Source organism: Pyrgilauda ruficollis, unplaced genomic scaffold (assembly GCF_017590135.1).
Source record: "Pyrgilauda ruficollis isolate IOZ18807 unplaced genomic scaffold, ASM1759013v1 scaffold10, whole genome shotgun sequence".
In the NCBI taxonomy this organism is placed as follows: Eukaryota; Metazoa; Chordata; class Aves; order Passeriformes; family Passeridae; genus Pyrgilauda; species Pyrgilauda ruficollis.
This window is the reverse complement of record NW_024508101.1, coordinates 12114087-12137355: the sequence shown is the minus strand read 5'-3', so window position 1 is coordinate 12137355 and position 23269 is coordinate 12114087. Positions and strand designations below refer to the sequence as shown.

Sequence of the window (23269 nt, the reverse complement as noted above, 5' to 3'; positions counted from 1 at the left end):
GGAGGGGCCAAGCGGGCACCGAGGGGAGGCCAAACCATTCCTGCGGGGAACGGGGGGGGGTGGGGGCCGTAGGGAGGGAGCGCCCCCGCGCGGCCCGCCAGGGAAGGGGCGCGGTGCGCCCGGGCCGGCCCGGCCCCTCCGAGCGGGCACCGGGCGGGCGGAGCCGGTCGGGCGGGGAAAGCGGCTCCTCCCGGGGCTGCAGGCACCGCACCCGGCCGCGGGGAGCCCGCCCCACCGGTGCTTAGCCGGGTGCTCGCGAGGGCAGCTCTGCAGGCAACGGATCAATCGGCTTTCTTTTCTCTTTGGCATGTCAGTGACAGCACCTGCTGGGGGCCGCCGTGGCTGCCAAGTAATTAACAGGCGTGTGTCCATCGTGAGCTATGCACGGCTGAGCACCGCACGGAGGGACATGGAAATACCCCTCTGGCTCCTGGCTGGACAGCTTCAACCTCACGGGAAACTGGGATAATAAAAAAAGCATCTAAATCTCTTAAACCCTCTTTTAGTGCCTTAGCCAAAGCCCAAGCTCTTTAATAATGTAAGAGCTTTCAAATATTCTTTTAACACAGTCCAACAGCTATTTATATTTCATTATGAAACATTTTGTAGAGTTAAAAGTGCTAAATAGCTACTTTATTTAACAAAAAAAAAAAAAACAAAAACTTGCACTCACCTCCCCTAAAACTCCTGACCTCTTTTAATTAAATTATTCACACTAGATTTTTGGTTGACTGCTACTAGAACAGCTTCAGCAGCAGTAAGTGTGGATGAGCTGCTCCCTGAATCACTACATGCCATTTTTTCTCCAGAACAGGAGTTGTAAATATTAAAACCAAGATGATGAATCTATATATACTTAAAAGAAAACGTAGGACTCCTTGCTCTGTTGCACTGTTTCCTTAAGGCCCATTAACAACATTTGTTTATCTATCAAAAGCAAACTGCTAGAAATTAAAGTATGCTTTGATCACTGGAGTAATTTTCTAGACAAAAGATGAATAAACATATAACTCAGACAAAATAATAACACACAAAATTATCATGGTAATAACTTGAGGTACAGCAGCCTTCAGTTATCATAAAGCATGAGTAGCAAAGCGAATGTTAGATAGACTGAGATAGGAATGGGGCTCTGCAGTGTGCAGCCTCGGGCAGGCTCTGTGGGAAGGTTCTCGCTGTCTCTCAGGTATTTTACAGTGATACCAGGCAACACTCACAGATTTTTCAAGTAGTTAACTCCTAAATTCTGTAGAAGATTACTTTTGACAAAAAGACATGACTATGACTGAGCTTAATCAAGTTCAAACTCAGTGCAATGAGTCTCAGTGGAATTTCATTTGCTGTTTCCATTTAAGAACTTAAATGGCCTGGCCAAAAGCTTTTATCACTTGGTTTAAGAAAAGATTTCATGTCACTGCCTCTTATAAGCCTTCCCTTGTTTATATTCTTGCTGTCATGTGCAAACCAAATTTTTTAGCTATTATCATCATGCATGTCCTTCTAGTTTTTGCTGGCCCCTTTTTAAATTTCCATGTGAATAAAAAAGTGTAAGTGTATCCATGTGAAATAATAAAAAAAAGTACTTAATAAGAGTGATACATTTTATTAAACAGTAAATTAATTTCATTGGATGCTTAACAAATAATCTTTTGGCAGGAGAAAGTTAAGAGAATAGACACACGATCCCTGATAAAAAAAGTACAAAAGAAAGGATTCTTACCTACTGGAGATATTCCCAATAAACAGTGATTCAGAAAGATTTTCACGTAGCCATTTAAAATACATTTTAGTTTTGATAAAATGTGATTATCTCCTTCAGTTGAGAAAGAAAAATATTTCTGCATGTATTGTAACATTTAGAAACATCTGAGTCTCTTCTTCAAGAAGCATCAACGCGGGACAAAAAACAGACTTCAGAGTTGGGAACCACCTGAGAGCATTTTGCTACAAATTACAATAAAGCCTCATAAAACACTAGGGCTCTGCATATGGAATGTGCCCTTAACAAATCTCCAGGAACTCTGCCTTGTTTTGCACAAATACAGCCATCTGTTAATATCTGGAAAGGTTTGGACAAGAGAGACTGCTAGAAAAAGCATGCCCTCGATGTCAGTTGCTGGAATAAAAATGAGAAAAGGCCTGTGTGGCACAGCTGGGTTCTAAAGATCCACAACTGCTCAGTGTTTGAGCCTGCCCTGCTTTCTTCCATGCTCTATCTCGCTCCCACAGCTGCGATCTCCGCGGCGCTGCCCTGCGTCTCTTAGCAGGATGGTTTCTATCAGGTAGCAGCAAATGTGGTGTTGGCTGCTGGCTGGCCAGGTTCCACCAGCTTCAGCAGGGAGTGACTGTGCAGACGGCTCACATCCACAGAGAAACACCAAAGAACTGCATAAACATCATCTGCTCATCTCATCTTCCCCTCCATCCCCCGCCTCGAGATTTCAGTTTAAGGCAGTATTTTATTTGTATTTGAAAATTATATTTGGTCTAATAAAGACATTCAGTTAAAACAAATAAACACACACACCAAAAAAAAAGCCATTATTATTTTTAAATAATCTTTTCCGTTTTTCAAACAGCCACAGAAAACATCAAACATTTCAAAAAGTCAAAATTAATATTGACTGTTAAATTGATATATGAAGAGAAAAGCAAATAAGGGCTGGCCACATGATGACTATGTTCTGCTAAAATGATAAAGCAGTGAAAATGCCAGGTATTTCAATTTGCCTGATTTAATTTGAAATTAAAACCACTTCATGTAAAATTAGCTATATATTAGCTAATTTTTGTATTAATGTATTGCCCGTTACATTACACTTATGTATATATACCAAATACATGTATTATCAACATACTGTGCAACGTACATTATATATATAAACAGGATATATAGCACATAATAAAGAATAGATTTTAAATCATTGTATAAAACATTCATATTTATTACATAATCTAAATTGAATAGTACGTTCAGTATATGCTCACTACATACATTACATTAATGTAAGTGTTATGTTGGTAAGACTCTCATTTATATACTGGATACAAGTATCCTTTTTTTAACCGGAAAATAGGAGCAGGGAAGGATCTGAAAGAAAATGGAATAAATGGAGAACCTACCTGACAAGAGAGGATTAGACAGGTAAAATTGCTTATTCTTTCAAAATTAATGCTGAAAGATAATGCAATTGTACTTTACATAACCAGACAGAGAGTTAAAAGATCACAAACAGAAAATAAGTCTGAAACTAAAGAACAAGAATAGCACTAAAATGAAAATGTGTAACCCTTCACTAAATCTGGGGTGATCATTAGAACAAATTTTTTTAACACTGGAGAAAACTTCTCTGAAACATTTCCTTACTTTTTGACAGTTTGGTTCAAGAATGTTTTAGAAGCCAAAATCTAGATGTTTTGCAGGTATGCACATGAACTATCTCAGCTGCATTTCATCCTCCTGAAACAGACACCAGCTCTTTAAGGGACAAATGTGACAGTCCCTTAAAGAGCTCCCTTTCCCTTATCCAAGATGGCATGGAACGGGCTCTTTCTGCCCTCAGCTATGATGGCTATCATAACATTTTCATGGACTTCCTGCCCAGAAAAAGGAGGGACACAGCTGGCTCCTGCTGCCCTTACCTAACATGGCTGCGAGGCGCTTGCCTGCTCAGCTGTGTGACAGCGTCCGCAGAAATGAAGCAGAAGGAGCTGAGGCTTCCTCCCTCCTCCTCCCCTTTCTCCTCCTCCTCCTCCGAGCACAGCACAGAAGCCAAGCACTTCATACACAACTCCTCATCCACCTGTTGCTTTCCAGTTCTGGGATGGACGCTTTCTGGTAAGCAGCAGACACCTCAGAAAATCCCCATACAATAATTGTATCCTCATTTCAGAATGCCACTGCTTTCTGTATTTTCATCTGACTCTGTCCCTGATAATATCAGCCCCTGACTCTGCCGCTGATAACTTCTGAACTCATCAGGCATTTTGAAATAGGAGTTGAGAAGCCTGAGGGATAACTACACCCACGCAGCTCCACTGAGAGCTGGCACTCATGCAGAGAAGGAAGGGTCAAATTAATGTCCTCGATGAGCAGGGGGTACAGCTCAGCTGTTCCATGAGCCTTTTGGCAGTGCCAAAGAGAACTAGAAAGGCACATACCATTGCCAGCTAGTTTTCTCATACCATTCTGTGAGCCTGTCACAGTGGGATTTCTCCAGGGGATGAAGAAGGGTTCAGGAAAACATAATATGCCAGTGACTTACAGTTTAAATGACACAGTTATCTTATATTATTATTATTATTATGTTATTATAAATACTTAGAACATCAGAGAAATGTATCCACTGCTCAGTTTATTATTTTACCTGATCCCCTTAGGTCCTGTAGATGGTAATGAATCTTTTTCATCTCTAATTTTACTTCCAGTCTCCTTTCTCCATTAAACATGCACACAAAACTACAAAAAAAATGCTCTCAGAAACATTCTGTTGATTCCAACACCTGTAGCACCCTTTGTCCCCACTTTTTACACTTTGCAATTCCAAAGTGCTCTCTACTATTTCTACTCATGCAACTCATTCCTTCAAATGTAGCTCCTCATGGACCTAAATTTATTCTTTCTCCATCACAATTTTATATCTTTCCTTCTCCCTTTGATTAGTTATGGCACCTTGTGTGCTGTAAGCAACAGCCACACTGAATTTCCACTTATTAAAAAAATTAGTAAGAGCAAATTATGATTATATTTATCAGAGTAGTACAATCTCATAAGCTGATGAAAGCCATGAAGTGACGTGCCAGATTTTTTTTTCCCTGCCAGAAGAATTAAAACAACGGATAAACAGTTCTAAACATTCCACCTATCAGTTGTTTGTTTTCGTCTTCACAAAATCAGACCTGTCTTTAATCTTGGATTTAATTTCTGTTTCAAACACAGATGCTAGAGCCTAGTTTTGCTGTCATTTTCTCACTGGATTGTTGGAAAAAAACTAGTTTGTTATGAATCAACCTCCCTTCCCCAAATCACAATGCAGTCAAAAAGAAAGAAAAAAAAATGAAGACAGCCCTGAGATTTTACTGAGCTACAACTAAGAACACACCAGTCATGCTTTGTGTCATACACTGCACTGCCTTACCTTGATCGCTGCTTTTCCCCTCATCCACTGCTGAAGCGCCTGGCCCAGCTCCTCTCCTGTCCTCCACGGCTGCCAGCTCTTTCTGCCATCTCCCATATCCCTAATCCTAACACCCTGTCACAGGGTAATTATAGTGCTGGCACGACCCCAACATCTACCTTACATCAACAATTCCCACTTGTTTGCTTTACAGGGAATGACGGAATTAAAAATGTATTTGGACTGGAGAGACTCGTTCGGCACCAGATGACCTTGACAAGTGACCTTTCCTTGGCTTCTAGAAAACAGGCATAAATATGACCTTGGATGATGCTCCATGGCGTACTGAAGGAAGACACAACACCAGTGACCCTGCCTCAGTTCTGTCGCTGCAGCCACTGCTCCAGGAATCCCCCTGCTCCAGCTGCCAACCTGCAACAAGACACGGCAAACGCGGCCAGCATTCCCCCGGGCCCAGGACACATCAAACCACACCGCGGCTCCCTCGGCTCTCAAGCTTGGGGCATAAAACGACCGGACGCGCACAGCGAAAGCAGGAGGATGTTCAGGAGACTCCTGCAGTTTCACATGCAAGCTGAGAGCGGGTAACCCCAGCTCCTCCTCTGAGCTCCACCTTTTCACAGAAACACAAAATATTCTGAGTTGGAATCAGATCATGGAGTCCAACTCCTGGCCCTGCACACGGTGCCCCAAGAATCCCACCGTGATTTGTGAAGGTTTGTGAACTGGCAGTCTTGGGGCCATGACCACTTCCCTGGGGAGCCTATTCCAGTGCTCGACCACCCTCTGCGTGAAAAGCCTTCTCCCAAAATCCAGCCTAACCTCCTCTGACACAACTTCGGGCCATTGCCACCCCCTTACTTATAAGGGCCGACGGGCCGCGCTCGCCCCCTCCCTCCCAGAGCTGAGAACAGCGAGGGCAAAGGGACGGCACGGGGCCGGGGCTCACTCACCTCAGCGACCTGCCCCATGCCAGCACGTGCCAGCCGTGCCGTTCCGGGAGGAACACCGACCCCTCTCCCCTCCGGGCCCGGCCCGCCGCCCCCTCCCGCGCGCCCGGAGCGGGGCGTGGCCCGCCCGTGCCGCAGCCTCACCGAGCGCAAGGCGCATGCGCGAGGCCTGCCGGTGCGCACGCTGCCCGCCCCCGGCCCCGCCCCGCCCCGGCCCCGCCGCCGCGGCCACACCGGGAAGGGCTCCAGGCGCTATGGCGGCGGCTGCGCGCAAGGTAAGGGGGGAGCGGGGCGCGTCCCGTGCCGCCCGCGGGGCCGAGGAGACGCGGGGGGACGCGCTGAGGGACGCGCCTGACCCGGTTTGTTTTGGGCCCCGCAGGTTGGAGGAAACTTCCTGCGGCCGGTGGCCTCCTGAGCGGCAGAGCGACAGAGCGGGAGCGCCCGGGCCCGGCCGCCAGGCCTCTCCCGCCGCCGGGGCAGCGGAGCCGCACTGGGCGGGCGGAGAGCGCGGGGGTGCGCAGCGGGCCCGCCTCATGCGCAGTCACCTGCGGAGAGGCTGAGCGGAGCCGCCGCCGCCGCGCCGGGAGCTCCTGGCGAGCACTTCCCGGGGCAACCCCCGTTGCCCGCCCCTGCGGAGCCGCCGCCGAGGGACGCACACCGACCCCGCCGCCAGCCGGAGCCACCGCCGGGGAGCGACCTGTCAGGGAACCTCGCAGGCCGGCCCCAAGAACCCTTCCCACGCGTTGGTTTGTCCCTGGGAGAAGGCGAGTTGGGAGCCTCTCCATGCCTTATCAAGTTCATTATCTGAGCGGCTCCCAGAAGCTGTAGACCAGTTCAGCTTTATCTGGTGTAAGGGAGAAAAACAGTGTAGCTCTCGCACTCCATCCTGTATCGAGGACCACCTATTCTGCTGGGGTTTAACACACGAAGATGGTGAAATGCCGATTGCTGGGTGAACCATTAGGTCCCTGTTGTGGAACGAGGGCTTTGTATTCACCTTCCAGTTCCTGATCTGTGCCGTGTGTGAGAGGACGCTAATCTTTCTCCTTCATCCCCCTTCCCTAACCCTTTCCTTGCTTCCATGTTGCATTGGTCAGACTTTTGGTCAGTGTTGTTTACGGAAGGGGGGGGGGAAGAAGGCAGTTGAGGTTACAAACAAAAGTACTTGTATGACTCATCTACTTGGATTTAAGACATTGTATCCTTCTTTCACGGGGCCTTTGCTTCTCTCTGAAGGAATCAGATGCTTTTTCCTGTTCTTCCAGGGGAGGATGGATTGAAAGTTGTACGTTTTAGACTTTTTTTGGGCCACTGCTGATATTATTAAAAGACATAATGGGACTTTTTCACTGGATTATTGCCAGAATTAGTTTACACACTGAAACAATGAGTTGTTAAACCTCTCATGATAATATTTCTCCTGCTTTAATATAAAGTTGCTGTGGAGGTGTTTTTAAAATTGTGGAGGACAGTCTGCATCAGAAGAGGCTCTCTTCATCTCTAGTTGGTGTGGCAACCGCAATCTGTCCTCGATGCCTTCAGCCTTGGCCATCTTCACTTGCCGCCCGAACTCCCACCCGTTTCAGGAGCGTCATGTCTATCTGGACGAGCCTGTCAAGATCGGCCGCTCCGTGGCTCGCTGCCGGCCAGCCCAGAACAACGCCACGTTTGACTGCAAGGTGCTGTCCAGGAACCATGCTCTTGTCTGGTTTGATCACAAGACAGGCAAGGTAAGATGTTCGTTTAAACACTGAAACTGCACGTTTGTTCTAGCAAGTCCCTGTAGATTGCGGACCACTCTGGTTTTGCTGTCATAAATGTGGTTGCATAGGTCAGGAGTAAGATTTGTTTTAAAGTGGTAACTTTACAGGTAAGTTGGTAATTTTTTAATAAGCAGAAACTTTGAATATTATGAAAAGTATATGAAGCTAACAGTTGAAAATGGTTAGTTGAAAGGCTTTGCTTATTTATTACTGGAAATAGGTGATTTTGAGGTGAGACGTGCAAATGTGAAAGCACATTGTATCAATATAGTGGTGTAACGGTATTTTTTTCAAATGCAGAGAAATTACTGTTTTATTGGTGTGTGAAAATTGATTGTGAGGAGCATTGAAAAATGGATTTTAAAAAGATACTGTGCTTGTTTGGCACTCTTCCTGCTTGTCCTTTCGAAATTTTGTGGAGTGGTTTGTTTGGTTCTGATAGGAGGTTTATTACTGGCAACAGGAGTGTAATGGATGGCTTCCATTATATAGTCTTACTGTTAGTGAAAATTGTTTTAAAATACATCCTGTGTTCTTAACTGTTCCTCTCTCAAGTCTGGCAGTCTTGTTAAGCAAAATTGAGGGGTCCTGTAGTGCATGTTTTGTCCACTAGGGATTGAACTGGGACAAGTAAAGTTGTTTTACTTAATGTCTGTCAAGTTAATTTTAAATATACAGTGAAAAATTAACAAAGGACAGACCGCAGTTGCTCAGCCTTGTATTTTTTCCCCAACTATATTGATGTTATACTCTGGAATGTAACATGTTCTAAGTCAGCTGGTTTTTAGCTTCACAGCAAGCTAAATGCAGTCAGTGTAGCTCTGGATTTTAAGAATAATATGGTCTGTAATTCATGCAGATTTTTTCAGTAGTATGACACAGCATGAGGAGCAGTACAGCGCAGTCAAAGTTCTTAAACCTGCCATTGTTAACTATCCTATATTATGCAATACTTGGACATGATGGGACAAGACAAGCATTTAATTTCTTAGGGCTGGATTGTGGCTTTCAAGTTACCTGCAGGTAATTGTGCAAACTGCTATCTGTATTAAATGTTTCATTAAGCATCTTGCTTTGGCTCTATTGTGTATGTGATATGCATTCTTGGATTCTAGAAAACTTAAGTGCTTGAAATACTTTCAGTTTAGTCTTTAACTTTTCTTGTTTGATTCAACAAAGTAAAATGTTCCAATTTATTGTGCTGTTTTTAAATTAGAAAGTATTATGCATTTAGCTTTTTATCAACATTTCTTACGATTTACAAAGATTTTAAGACCCCCACATGCTCTATTATGGTTACAAATATGACCTGTCATTTTCAAGATGGTTAATTTGAGAAAGCACTGAGTGTTGAGCAAGTCTGCTAACTGATAGACAAGCTTCAAAAGCCATCAGCTATGAGGATTTTTGTTTCTTTTTAAATTTCAGTTAGCTTTGGCTTTTCTTATACAGGTAAAAAATGTATATGCTTACTCATTTATCCACTTTAAAATCTTAGTAGTAGTAGTAGTAGTAATTAAAAGGATTTTGTTTGATAGTTCTTGGGATAACATCATGTGAACATTTGACAGAAGTCTGATGAAAATTGCCAATGTGGGCATCTGTAGCTATAGTAAACAACTAAAGAATGGATTTGTGATCATGGCCTGGAATCCGCTCCTATTGCTTGTTAGATATGGTGTTGTAAAAGGTTTAAAGCACAGGTATAGCAGTGAGGAGAATTTCAGATTCTGTGCTTGGTTGTTGGCTGTATGGACTGGCTTTTGATCTGGTTGAGTATCACAATGGTAAATTGTGAGACAATTGGCAGGGTGGGGGAAATGCACCATTAGATATAACAGGTATCAAATGCTGTTGTGAAAAGGCAGGTAGAAGACACTGATAAATACAGGCTTGATCTTGAATCACAAGAACTACTTTAAAAAATTCTGTGCTGTTTTCAAAATACAAACAAAAACATGCCAGAACATTTACGTGCAGGAACATCTATTATCATTGTTTACATAACTGCTAATAAGCACATCTCATTTAGGAAATTGTCATTATCCTATCAATGACCTATATTTAAACCTGCACAAATTCTCTTTGTCAGAGCATTTGTAAACATTTCTTAGAATCTTATATATAGGACATTCATCAAGTCTGGATTTTTCTAAAGATAAAATACCTTCAAATGTTAATTTGGTAATGAGAAAAACCTTCAGACATTTCAAAATAGTTTGTTAATGATCTGGGATTACAGTTTCATAAGTTGTGGACTTTGGCAATACCAGTTTCGGGCACTACCAGTCACTCACTCCAGGCTCTGTTGCCTCCTGAGCTGCCTTTCAGTTATACTTTATTACTCTTTTTTTTTTTTTTTTTTTTTCATGAGGGCTTGGAGTTTTATTTTGTTTAGTGAATCATGTGAGTGATCCTGTTTACTACATAGTCTGTAAACAATTTTGTCAGTATTATCTGTAAATAGGGTAGAACCTGAAGAGAGGGAGCATCAGTAAGCTATGCTAAGGAAAGTAGTACAGAATTTTTTTCCTAAGGCAGAGGAAGGTATAAGCTGAAATTTGTTGCATAAGTAGACCAAGCTGAAGATAACATGTTACTTACAGATGAAAGATGTGAATGTTTATTTTGTATAAAGGCACTTTAATTATGCATGGAAAAAGTTATTTGCCCAGGGAGATAATGTCTATGTAACACCAGCATTATTAAGGTTGAAAATAGAATGAGTTTTCAGGATCACCAATACATAGCAATTAAAAGAAGGTACTTAAAGCTGGATTTGCTTTTTAAAATATTTTAAACATTATATGTAAGCCTAAATATGTGTATGATAAAGGTAGAAGGAGATGGTGGTGGGATTATCTGTACTTTGACTTTTTCTGTGCGTAGTAATATTTTTAAAGACAACTGGTGCAATGCCTCTTCCTTCCTGTGTTTGTAGATACAGCATAATAACTCCTAGTTAACTAGTGGATTTTTCATGCAGTGATAACATTAGAATATTATAATTAGATTTCATTTTGGTTTTATTTTTTTTTTTTTAGTAATTACAAGTTAATGAATCTGGGTTTTTTTAGAGGTGCCTGAAAAAGTGACTCACTAGATACGTAGGAAGTTGATGTTGTGCTGAGCATGGAGTGTTCAAAAAAGTGTGAATCAAAGCAAAAGAAAAAGTGGGTTATATTTCAGAAAATCTAAATGTGTTCAGCTCAAATCACTGCATATGAGAAGAAACTCTTAAAAATAGTGTAACTGAAATAATGTTAAACTTGGTTTTTTGGGTTTTGTTTTTGTTTCTAAAAATAAGCAAGTGGAAGACCTTTGAGAATTTGTATGTGACTTCCAGGGTGAAATGCTTCTGACAGATGTTGTAGAAGCTTTTAGTAGAAACCTGAAGCTTCTGAACAGATATTTAGGCTTTCAAAATCTGGAATTATTCAATGCCTGACATTGTTGTGAGTTGCTATTGTAAGTACTTTTTATAGGGAATTCATTGCCACAGTTTACCAAAGGCTCTGAGAAACTGAAAAATAAAGTATTTTCTTAGATCAAAAGCACTCCAAAGAGCTGGTCATGTTTAATAACTGAAAAAAAATGTTGATGTGTTAATGGTAGCTAATGCTATTATTTTCGTTTAATTCAAAGTGGATATAAATTGAATTGAGCACATTCATATTTTGGTGATGCAAATGCTAAGTAGTGTATTGAAACCCATAGTTCCCCTAATAGTAAATGAAATTTGTTAAAGCTGTGCATTATGGCTTCTGGACTTAAAATATGTGAGATAAAAATACTACAAAATACTTAAAGAAAACAAATACAAAACAGATACTCTCCCTCCTTCCCCCCCCCCCCCCCCCCCCCCCCCAATACAACCCTCAAAAACCAAACTCCAAAAGAACCAACCAAAAATCCAAGAAGAAAACCCAAACCCAACCAATGATACAAAACCCCAAGAACTGAAAACAGCCAGCCCAAAGGCACAGCCAGTTTAACGTGATCTGAAGGACACAGTGAAGTTTACTCTGGTCATGTTTGGGTTGACACCAAGCCTGGGAGTGTTGGTGTGGTGGGGATGAGTTGATCTGCTCAAGGGCAGGGCAGGCACCCACAGGGACCTGCTGTGCTGAGTGAATGGGCAGACAGGAGCCTCAGGACAAACGCAGAGGCTGCACTTGGAAAGGAAGAACTCCTTGCAGCTTATTAGACCCTGTCTAGCATACTGCATTTAATTTTGGACCACTAATGCAGGAAATGCATTGACAAACAGGAGTTGAGGTTAGGTAGTTTTTTTTTTTCTGTATTGTACTAGGGAGTAAAGTAAATTGATATAAAAGAAAGCAAACAAAATTAGTAAAGAGGAAATATGTTCCTCACTTAACATTACATAAAATGTTTTGTGGATATCAAGAACTTGGCACGATTCAGGAAAGCACAGAACATTTTCTTTGGATGTTCTGTTTGTTCAGAAGTATATTAGTAAATTTGTCTTAAAAAACTAAGTGGGATATGAAAAATGGTATTTGGAATTGCAGGGTTTTGGTGGGAAGTTTTTTTCCCACGGCTTCCAGTAGAGAATCCTGTGTGATACTCTGGCCTGTTTAGTGCTGATCTATGTAAAGTGTGTTTAGTTTCCCATGTATCAGTAGCACTTATTTCGATAGATAACATGTCTGTTATTTCGGTTTTCCTCTATTATATCTTCTGAGCTCTCTGTTAGGATTGTTGTCCGAGAGATGAACAACTTATTTCGATAGATAACATGTCTGTTATTTCGGTTTTCCTCTATTATATCTTCTCAACTCTGTTAGGATTGTTGTCTGAGAGATGAACAGATGTTTTATTTTTCAGTACTCTTGATGTTGCTGTATGCTTACAGTCTGCAGTGGAGACACTGGCTTCGGAACATTGAATGTTTGTCCCAAGTGCCCTGGGGGACTGACCTGGGATTTGCTGTAATGCACTAAGGTGAAACTCCAGTGCTTAGGTGCTTCTGGTAAGAGGGTGATGTCAGGCAGCCCTCACGTACACCTGCTAATATTTTTATGTAAGTGCTTTTCACCCTGAATGAACCATCCAATTTTATACTGATATGATCATGAGAATAGTATGGGGTCGGGAGCTCTTGCTTTTGACCAACTTCAGCCCCATGGTTTTAGGAGATGGTGTAGGAGTGCGGGCAGCCATTTATAGTAGAGGTAAGTCAGTGCTGACAAGGATTTCCCTGCAGAGATACCATCAAGAGCCACTGCTGCAGAGTTAATACTGTAATTCTTGGAGCTGATCCATTGCAGTCATGCTGCATCTCTCCTGAGCCAGGAACACCAACACATTGATTAGGCTTTAAAAACAAACAAAAATCCCTTTTGTATTTGTAATGAATTTTTACAAACCTCAAATGAATCAGGTTACTTAGCTGGAATGAAGGCCAGTAAATGTGTTTTTCTTAGATCTCTTATGGGATGGTTTGGGTTTACTCCTGGTCCCGGGCTTATAAATGCAAAACCTTGCTTCCCTACATTTTCATTATATAAAGTCGTTCTTGATTTTTACTTTTTTATATGTTAGTTGGGCAATCCAGTAATAATTTGCAGGTGGATTTACATAGCACTGGAGAAATACTTTGATTTGGCTTTATCTTCTTATTTTTCTTAATAAATGTGACAGTCTCGTTTATTTATCTAATGAAAGTAATTGAATTTAAGTATGCTGTGAAGGGGCATGTGGGTGAGGAGTGTCTGTTTCACTGTGCTACTTTGGTTGTGTTGATTTGAGTCTGATATAGCTAGAATTCTGCAAAATATGTTGATACATACTCAGCTGTTTTGTTGCATTTCGGGATTTGTAATTTCTTTTAATAGATAGCATTAAGTGAAAATGATGAGTGTTTTTGGAACCAGGACAGTGAGATTAGAGCAAGAATGCTGTCTCCATCCCTATAGCTAGCAATTTTACACTCTATTGCTACTAAATTATATGACTATTTGTTGTCTCTGGATTTTCTTTAGACTCACATTAGTACTTGCTTCCTGTTAATGTTGTTCACTTGCAGAGAGTTTGGATTATCCAAGAGCTCTGAATTTTGTTAGGTCTCACTGTGACCATGCATTAATTTTCCCAACTTCTCTGTCTTTCCAGAAAGGTTTCTGCTTGTGGCAGAATTTTTGGAAAAAGGCTCAACATTATCACGTTTTTGTTGAATATAGGCAAGTGTTTTTTCAGTCTGTTCTTGAAGTGGGAAGGAACATCAGGCAGAGAGATGGGTTGAACTATACCCATCTTGCAAGAAGACATATCTCTCTGCCAGAGGCCTAGAACAGTTTCCTCCTTGAAAAGGAAAATCATTGTGCTGGAGCCAGACAATTAATTGGATACAATTTCCCTGTTGTGTTGTACCAGACTTGTGTGTGATTGAGCAATGCCTTAGAGTTTATTTCAGTCTTGAGAAAGTATAAATAAATGATGAACTTCCAGCAGGCTTATAATAGAAAGTCCAAAATCCTGTAGTAACACTGTAGTTGAGTGGAAAAACACAAAAAAATGCTAGCAGGAGTTTGACTTTTTTTTCTTTTTTTTTTTCCTTTTTTTACTTTCATAAAAAATAAACATAAAAAGTACAGGGATTAGTCAAGGGTAGTTTAGGACATGAGGAATTTATAAGATCTTTGCAGAGCTAAGGAACATTACAGTGTTGATAGTTGAACTGTGGTGTGTAGTGAAGGGAAATATATGCTATTCATAGAACTTTTAGGTTATAAAACAACAATCAACCATTGGAAAGAATTGACAGTTAGATGGGCTCAATTGCAGATGTCCTAATAATGTAAAATTGGAGAACTTGTAAATAAGTACAAAAAATAGTGACAGTATTGTGCTGAGTTAAAGTAAGTTTTTCCCCAGTAGGAATACCTTTAGTTTTAGTTTTCACATGATAAATATTTTCAACACATTTGAATTATTACAGAAAGTCTTCAATACAGAAAGCATACAGTGTGTGATATATATATATATATATATATATATATATATATATATAACCTATATGAGAACAGAGGGGTGATCTTTTGCTCTTGTGTTGACAGTATTGAATAGAAACCTAAGAATTAAATTATTAGTGCTGCATATTCTCATAATTACACTTGTAGCATTTCTTCCATAAAAATAAAACAAATGTAAGAGCTTAAGATAGAAAAGTAATGGATGCATGTAACCATGTATTGAGTAATACCCTTTTTTAAAGGAAGGAATAGAAATGTTATGTTTCAAATCCAGGATGAAAAGCTCTGTAATGGGCCAGATAGATATTTGTACAGCAAGTTCTTTTCAAGACATTTGGTACTGGCTGCTGCTATCTGCATATGTCATTAGTCTTATCTGATACGGAAGTTTTTGCTCTTAAATGGAACTTTTCCAAAGTTGTTCCTTCTTTGGAAGTGGCGTGAGCTGAAGTTTAAACCTTGATTTGTCTAAAACTTAGTCTTTGCCATAGTATCGATGTTCTGTAAGTGTTTTTTCGTTTGTTTAACCCCACCCCAGCAGAGTTTGATGGTTATGCCTTGCTTTCTGTTTTTGGTTTGTTTTTTTTTTTTTAATTGGTTTTCTTGAAGTGTAATGCTTAATTATATAGGCTAGGAGCCAGATCTCTTGGTTCTGCAAAGCTGAGCATTTAGCCTGCCTACCTTTTTGCCTTTTAATATCCTGGTGACCTTTCCCAGTAACTCGTGGCACAATTAACTGTCATTCTCTCCTTTTTTTTCGTTGTTAGCTGTGGTAGTTATGCCAGAACTTAGGAGCAATAGAATTGCAAATCAGTTTCTCTAGTATTACTTGTGATTTTATTCTCCCATTGCTGGGTTTGCACTTTTGCCTACTGTTTCCAGGTGCTTGAAGAATCTGAAAGCTTTCATTATTTGTACTTCTTCATGTTTTGAACTCTGTTATTTTAAAAATAAGCTTTGTTTTTTATATCTGATTGTGAAAGAATCCATTCTGCAGCCAAGTTATTTTTGCAGGTCTGTGATCTCTGTAGGGAACTCCTTTTTGTCTTCTTATCGTTACAGGGATTCCTCTTGCTGGATGCCAGAGGATTTTTAAGTTATGTCAATATTAACACATATTTTTAAGGGACAGAGAATAAGTTTGATGAAGTTCCTTTCGTTTCTATGGATTCCAGAACTTTAGGTCATTAAGTAGTTAAGGTGGTATCTGCTTTGAGTGAGGTTACAATACTGTGAACAAGGGCAGCAAATCCTGTGACATGGATGAACTGGCATAACTAAGGTTGCTGTGCACCTCAGGAGGTTGTTCAGTCCAATCTGCTGGTCCACAGCACTTCTAATGAGTTGAGGTTGCTTGTGGACTTGGAAGAGAATTTTGTGTACAGAGTAAATCCCTTATAGGAAATAAGCTTCTGAGGTCAGTGGCAGGCATATTAGGTGGTAGATTAACCTGTGTTGCTGTTATCTTAAGTTATGTTTCTAACTTCCAGTGTGTGTATGTATGGTTAGAATTTAGTATTATGCTTACCTGGAGTACTTCTTTTATAGTGTAACTTAAAATTATTACCAAAATGTGCCAGGTAAATTTGAGAAGAATTTCTGGAGGAAAAGAAGCACTAAATTAATGACATAAGAATGTTCCTAATTCCATAAGGGTGGAAATAATACAACACTTTCACTTCTAGCTGTCAACCACTACTTCCTTTCTAAGTACTCAAAGGGGAATTTTTTTTTTTGGTCTTCCTCTTTAAGGACCTTTTATAGACTGTGTATTTCAGCACTTGTAAGAGAAAGCCAGGAATACAAATTGTCATGGAAAGGATATGTTTGTTTTTGCAATCTCCGTAGCTATTCAGTGTTAGGTAAAGCTGCTGGTTGTGCTGCTTAAGCAGAGCTTTGGTCGGTATATAGATATTGTCAGTGACAGTGGAGGCTGGTGATTTGAACTGTGAACAGAGCCTTCCTATGTAATTAAGGGAATAAGTGATAGGGTGCTATTTATATTAATAATATGTTACCTATAACACAGAAAGGCATGTGGATGTTTCTAAGTCTATTTGAATGCTCTTTACCCATGGCGTCATTCTGATCTTTGGTTACATTTATGAATGACTCTTAATTAGAAAGTTAAAAGTATGTGTGCTGTGTTTAGATAACTTCTAACTTGCACATAGACAAAGAAGAAAATGTTTCTGGAGTTTTTGTACTTGAACAAATGCATTACGCAAGTACAACCTTGCTTTCAAAGTGCATGTCTTGATCCTGAATCTCCGTAGACATGCTGCCTCACTGACTGAGATCAGCACAGACTGTACATCCGTCCTGTGGCAGCATATTGCTTCCTGATCAATTGAGTGCAGATCTACATCTTAGCTCCAGACTGACCTTCCCTGACCCCATGTTCCAGAAGTGGGCTTGGGAAGGGTTAGGTTGGCAAAGCACTGCACCAACACACTTGTCCTTTCTCTGAGCCACTCTGGGACATCCACATTGCATTCCTGGGGGCTCCTTAGGTCACCTTCTTCTGGGATTTCGCCTGCTTCGCAGGTCAGTGTGAATGTGCCTGCAGTTGAATAATTTTGTATGCAGTTGTGCAGGTAAGAGGGTTTTTTTTGATCTCCTCTGGTTATCAAATATAAGTGTGCTCATTTTCCTTCCTTCCTGTCCCATGCAGCTTAATGTTGAGCCTTCCCAGGATAAGTGTTGCTGGTTAAATTTTAGATGATAATCTGGGTTTTATAAACTAATACTAAAGGATCTTCATGACTACTACTCTCTGTTTTGGGATCTGTAACTTGTACTTTCTTTGATGTGTGATATGGTTTAAACTTGCTGTATGCATCTTTGCATCATAATTGCTGTTTTGTAAATAATTACTTTGCAATATCCTTTAAAGCCTTTTATGAAGATGTAGTTTTGAGTCTAATGTTAGTGTACCTGTAATCTTGCAACATGATTTCAGTGGCTGGATCTGCTTGCTGATGTTTTGCCTCAAATCTAGAAAGCATGTTAAACCATTCTGCTTTCAATATTGCTTCAGACAGTTCTTACATAGGTGAGCAAAGCTCAGTGGAGACTATTCTGTCTTGTTCAGACCAAAACTTTTCAGACAGTATTATTCAGAAATAATAAGTGCTTGGTTATACCTGTAGACATTTGGAAGAGGTATTTTTTTTTGACTGCTACACTCATGCTGGGATGTCCCAAGTATTCTTTTTCATGGGACAGTTGTAGTGGCAGGATTTTAAAATGTGAATTCATGATCATATATGGACAGAAAATGTTTTAACCTTGAAGTTTGTGTTTACAGACACAGTCAACATGCATTTTTATTTCAAAGCTGGCTATATTTAATATATAAATGCACGTTTAATATTTTTATTTAATGGAGAGATAGTGGAGACATAAAAAAGAAGAGAAGAGGCAAATCAGCTTTCCAGGTACAGTCTCTTCTATCTGAAAACAAGTTGTGACTTTTGGAAATAGTCACAATTTCCAGAAAAAGTTCTGCTTGAATTTTCAAATAATGTGGTAAAAAAAGTCACAAGAAAAACAAATATTTTGGAATATAGGAAGGGGCCAACTTTTTAAAATTTTAATATTAGCAGTGACAGTATAATTGCTAGGACATGAGAAAGGACTTTAGTGAGTATACTGAATCAAATATGAAAAATGGGCCAATTCAGTCTTTTTTGTTATTTTTGACCCATATAACTCCTGCTCTGGGGTTTCCTTTCCATAAAGCTAGAGATGATACAGTGAATGGACAGGACCAACTTGCTACTGGTCAGAGAGTCACAGAATTGTTTGGGTTGGAAGGGACCTTAAAAATCCTCTAATTCCAGCACCCTTGCTGTGGGCAGGGACACTTCCCACCAGACCAAGTGGCTCAGAGTGCCATCCAGCCTGACCTTGAACTGTTCCAGGGATGGAGCATCTTCCAGTTGTTTGGGGCTTTTTTCCCCATTATTGTTCCTTTCTTGGTATTTTTAAACTTCATTTTGCTCATTAAGTACTAGCATAGTAGTAATAGTAGTAGTTATTATTATTATATTCCAAAGCAGAAGAATTTCTGTCAGTGCTTTTAATAATTCTTGGTGAAATGTCCCATTTCAGTGGAAGAAAAGCACACCAGCAATAAATTACTAGAAAATCACAGAGGTGTTAGGTACATTACATTTGCTCAAACAGCTGTCAGGAGTGCACTTTTGTCAGTTGTGTCCATGAGCAGGTCTGAGGGCCATCTTAGCAGGGTTCTTTTGGCTTGTGTAAACTTAGGCTGGTGGAGGTGAACTCCTTATTTCCCTCATGCATTGTATTTCTGAGCATTTGAAAGAGTATGAGCTATACTTGCCTTTCTAATGCAGCCTTTGAAGTATGAGTGTTGTTTGCTGTTTAAAAGAGGGAGGAGAAAGTTTATCTATTTTGATAAACAAGCCTTTGGAAAGAGCTCTGTGACGTTGCTTCAAGAAGGATTATGATGACAGGAATGTCTTGTATATTTATTTTATATAATCACAAGTGGTAAATTCAGTTAAATGTGGCTTGTTTACTGTGTAAAACACTTAAGATACCTGCCTACACTTGAGGCATAGTAAGGGTATTATCATTTAAATGTCTGAATTATGATGATTTACATACTTGTTTAACATGCTAGCAGCGTATGCAGCCAAACTTAAAAGTTTTGAGAACATTATCATTTAAATAACTTGAGTTGTTTAGTTTTTTTCAAGTATTAGAGCATTAGGTTCTGGAGAACAGACATGGATGACTGTTCTTTATAAAGGTGTTAACAGGTTTTTTCTGCTTGGGTAGAACTGTTAAAGATGTCCCATAGCAGAAAGCCTGCATGACTTGCATCTTCCCACAATGCTAATGAGAAATTGCATTTTGAAAACTGTGGTGGAATATAGAGTCTTTGTTATTTGCTGCAAAACTCAGAGCTGCAATTCAGAGAGAACTCTTGCTTTTCAGTTTCAGTTCTGCTCTTTTACAGGATTTTGTTCCAATTCAGAAGTACTTTTTTCGCTATCGATTTGTGTTCCTCTGTGCTTTCTAGTACCTTTGACAGAACAACTATAGCAAATAGCACAGAAAAAAATCTTGTCAGCTTATACTGTGCAGTGAAAATGTGTTTTAGAAAATCCAAGGTCACTGAACCTACATGTTTCTGAAAATGTTGGTGGTAGCGCTCATTTAGAGGATGATGCTCTTGCCACCATTAGGGCAGTAATTTAATTGAACAGGAATAGTGAAATGGAATAGGCAGCAAAAAAGCACAGTGAAGCCCAACATCAGAGTAGGGTGTTCCTTGTTTCAAATAGCTGATCCTCTTGAGGCCTAAAGCCTCTGTAGCAGGGAGTTCGTCTCTGTATTGTGTTTTTGTCAAATGCTGGGTAGTAACTTCCGTTCTTTTTTAATGTATGTATATTACCGTTAGAAAATATGATATTCAGGTTGGAATTAAACTTCCCTTTATTTTTTCTGGTTGAGAAGGTGAAAAATAAAATGTTCTGCGAAATACTGTTCTTAGGAAAGTATTTGACAAAACTGAAGAAATAAGAACAAATCTATGGCAGAAAAGGTTGTAGGTACACTGAATATTTCTAAACCAGTTGTTAGATGCCAGGTGAGCTCTTCTGCATAACTGGTCCATCATTCATCCTATCCTGCTCATTTTGATTCTCACACTTGGGCCACTCTTAAAACAACTAAAATTAGACTTCAGCTCTCTTGTCTGTCCTCTGTAATGTCAGTGCTGTCTTCCTTCACACTTTGGGATGAAAAGAATTGCAGATTTTTAAGAGTTACCTGTTTTTCACAATGCTTCCCCACTGGATTACATCTATAGGTAATCCCAACTGCTGCCTTCCTCTTGCTGCTGTCTCTTTCTGCAGAGTGCAAACAACAGTGGTAAAATTCCAACTTTGTGCACCTTGCCTTCCTCTCGTGTCCAAGTGGCTTTGAGTACAGATGGTGATGGAGCAGTCAGACATAAGTCAGTTTAGAGGCAGGAGAGAGGGAAATCAGGGGAAAGAGGAAAGGCTGGAAGAAACTTCTCTGCTTCTGTTTTTCATTATTTCTAAATACAAGCAACCAGTTCTCAGGTCACTTCCTCTGGTTTGAGCTGGTAGCCATGGAAGGTGGCCTTCAGGTGCTGTGAGGGCAGGAAGCACATCTGTATAGTCAGTTTGGAGAACTGTTGAGGTGAACTTTGTGCCAGCACTGAGGCTATGCTGGGGATAAACACTTGGGTGAGAAGAGCACTGAAGATACCAGGGAGTTTGCATGAGAAATTCTGCAAGGATGGGATAGAGAGAGACAAGGGAATCAGTGTTACAAATGGATCAAGTGATGCAGAAGGGAATAGTGAAACTGAAGAGCAATTGAAGTCACAATTGCACACTCTAGATTGCAAGTCACCCTTTAAAAAAAAAAAAGAAAAACCAACAGGAAACATGTATTGCTAGTAAAAACCCAAAAAAAAAAAAAAAAAGAAAACCCAACAGGAAACATGTATTGCTGCTTCTCCTTTTTAAATGTACTTGTACCATTAGGCACAGGTGCTCAAAAAGCAGAGTTCTGCGCTATTGAAAAATGATCGTAAACATTACAATTATCATTTAAGGTAACAAAGCTTTTTATTGACTATTTTCTGTGTTATGCTGTTTGATTATTTAATTTTTTTAAATGCTTACTTCTCTCAGGTTCTATTAAAATATTCTTAGCATGTTGAAAAGAGCCATTGTTATGAGCAGTGCAGGAATGGCAGTTGCAAGGAGCTGTATTTGTAGTGAAGTGAAGTATTTCCAGAGCAGATAGACATTTTATTTTTTTAAATTGAACTAGTCATGTAATTGGAAGATGGGTGATCTTCTATGAAAGCTTTTAGGAAAAATAGTTTCAGCCCCTTATATAAAACTGTTCGTAGTGAGGAGTGTGCTGTCTCTCTGTCATATTTGAGACACTTACTGTTGAGAACTTCACCTGTTTTTAATTGTGACTTGTTAATGAGAGGATTCCCTATTAGAGTTCACTAGGTGGTTTTGTTTAAGTTGAAATAGCAGCATGGAATAGCACATGGAATAGCAGCATGAAATAGCACAAATACTTGGCATTTGTGTGCTCCTGTCGCAACTAAAATACTTTGTTTCATACTTAATGTAGTTTTGAATACGTTGTTTCATGAAGAAATCTACTAATTCAGTTTGCATTTTAGTTGATATTGAGTAAAGATTAATGCTTTTATCCTTGAAGTGACTGATAATTTCATATCTGCAGAATGTAAAAGCTCTAGTAGTTTTCTTTTAAAATTAATGGTAATTGTTTTTTTTCTGTACTAAGTTCATTATTTGGTTGAATAAAGTGACTTTGTGACTTCCTGTGAGTTTTTTGTTTGTTTTGTTTTTTTGTTTACTAGTTTGCTGTTTCTGGTATTTAAGTTTTCAAGCTAAACCTTTTGAAGGGAAGTGAAGAAAACATCAAGGTTCCTGATGTGCCTGTTAAGAAACACTGAGGTTGAGAAACAGGTGGCAGAAAGCTGCTGGGTGGTGGCTGATGATAGTGTGTCATGCTTTGCATTAGTTCTGCTTGGCACTGGATGAGTGGATGGTATTGGAAGTCTGGAGACACTCAGCTGCTGAGTCTGGAGGTTGGCAGGTCCATCCAGTTTGTGCAGTCACGAGGTAGATAAGCTGCTCAAGTTGTCCAGTTTTGAATTAAGTGTGAAAAGTATAACCTAACAAGGTAAATGAGGCACCTTTGTTAAGAGCACATGTTTATTTTTTCTGACTTGAACTAATTTTAAGAGACAGAGAAGCAAGTAAATGTACTAAAAATGCACTTTGTCCCATGAGATGCTGTTAAGAATTAAATAATATACTTTAAGCTCAGAAGTTTAGCACCCCTTTGTTTCTAAGGTACCTTGTTGAATGTTGAAGGAGTACAGGACATTCTGTGATGTTTTTCCAGTCCCTTGTGTGCTTTGCGTGCTGGGAGGGGACTGGTCTACACTCAGTTCCACCTGTGAGTGTTCTGTCTGTGAGTGTTTTGTCTATTCCAAAAGAAACCAGCACACATAAACAGGGACAGAGCTGGAGGTGTCCTGTGGTGCAGCTCTGGAGGCGGATGTCGGGGAGAAGAGCTCAGCAGCTGTGCACTGCGCAGGGTGTGCTTCCATAATAACTGCTCCCAGCAAGACCTGCTGTGAATGGGGGAGCTTGGTGGGATGAAAACTATTTGAGATACAGAGAGAAGAAAGCAGGGAGCTGACTGCTGACACTTTCTGGAAACCTCGATGGGAGATAGTGAGTACAGGCAAGGAAAGTGCAGTGCAGTGAAGCCAAGAGATCTGTAAAGGCTTGGGGTGGTGTGTACGGTACTGCCCTGCCGCCGTCTGTCATTTAAGAGTGTCTCAAATG

The 23269-nt window shown here is 40.2% G+C and overlaps 1 protein-coding gene and 1 long non-coding RNA gene across 37 annotated transcripts in view; one reads left to right on the top strand and one right to left on the bottom strand.

Moving 5' to 3' along the window:
- Positions 1-1587: 1587 nt before the first annotated feature.
- LOC121349996 lies at positions 1588-6272 on the bottom strand. Of its 2 annotated transcripts, none has more exons than XR_005954623.1 (2): positions 6092-6272; positions 1588-5751 (listed from the first exon to the last, which is right to left on the bottom strand). It is a non-coding gene; the product is annotated as an uncharacterized LOC121349996 (long non-coding RNA). The 2 variants fall into 2 exon arrangements; XR_005954624.1 differs by having other exon boundaries at positions 1588-5549.
- Positions 6273-7620: 1348 nt separating this feature from the next.
- LOC121349827 (sarcolemma associated protein) overlaps positions 7621-23269 on the top strand; it is a 74589-nt gene continuing 58940 nt past the window's right edge. For 34 of the 35 annotated variants that reach the window (XM_041460793.1, XM_041460734.1, XM_041460645.1 and 31 more), the window contains exon 1: positions 7621-7818. In XM_041460793.1, coding sequence (XP_041316727.1) covers positions 7621-7818 — 198 coding nt within the window. Of the gene's footprint in view, positions 7819-23008; positions 23156-23269 lie in introns of those variants that run through there. The other variant, XM_041460880.1, reaches the window with a different exon arrangement.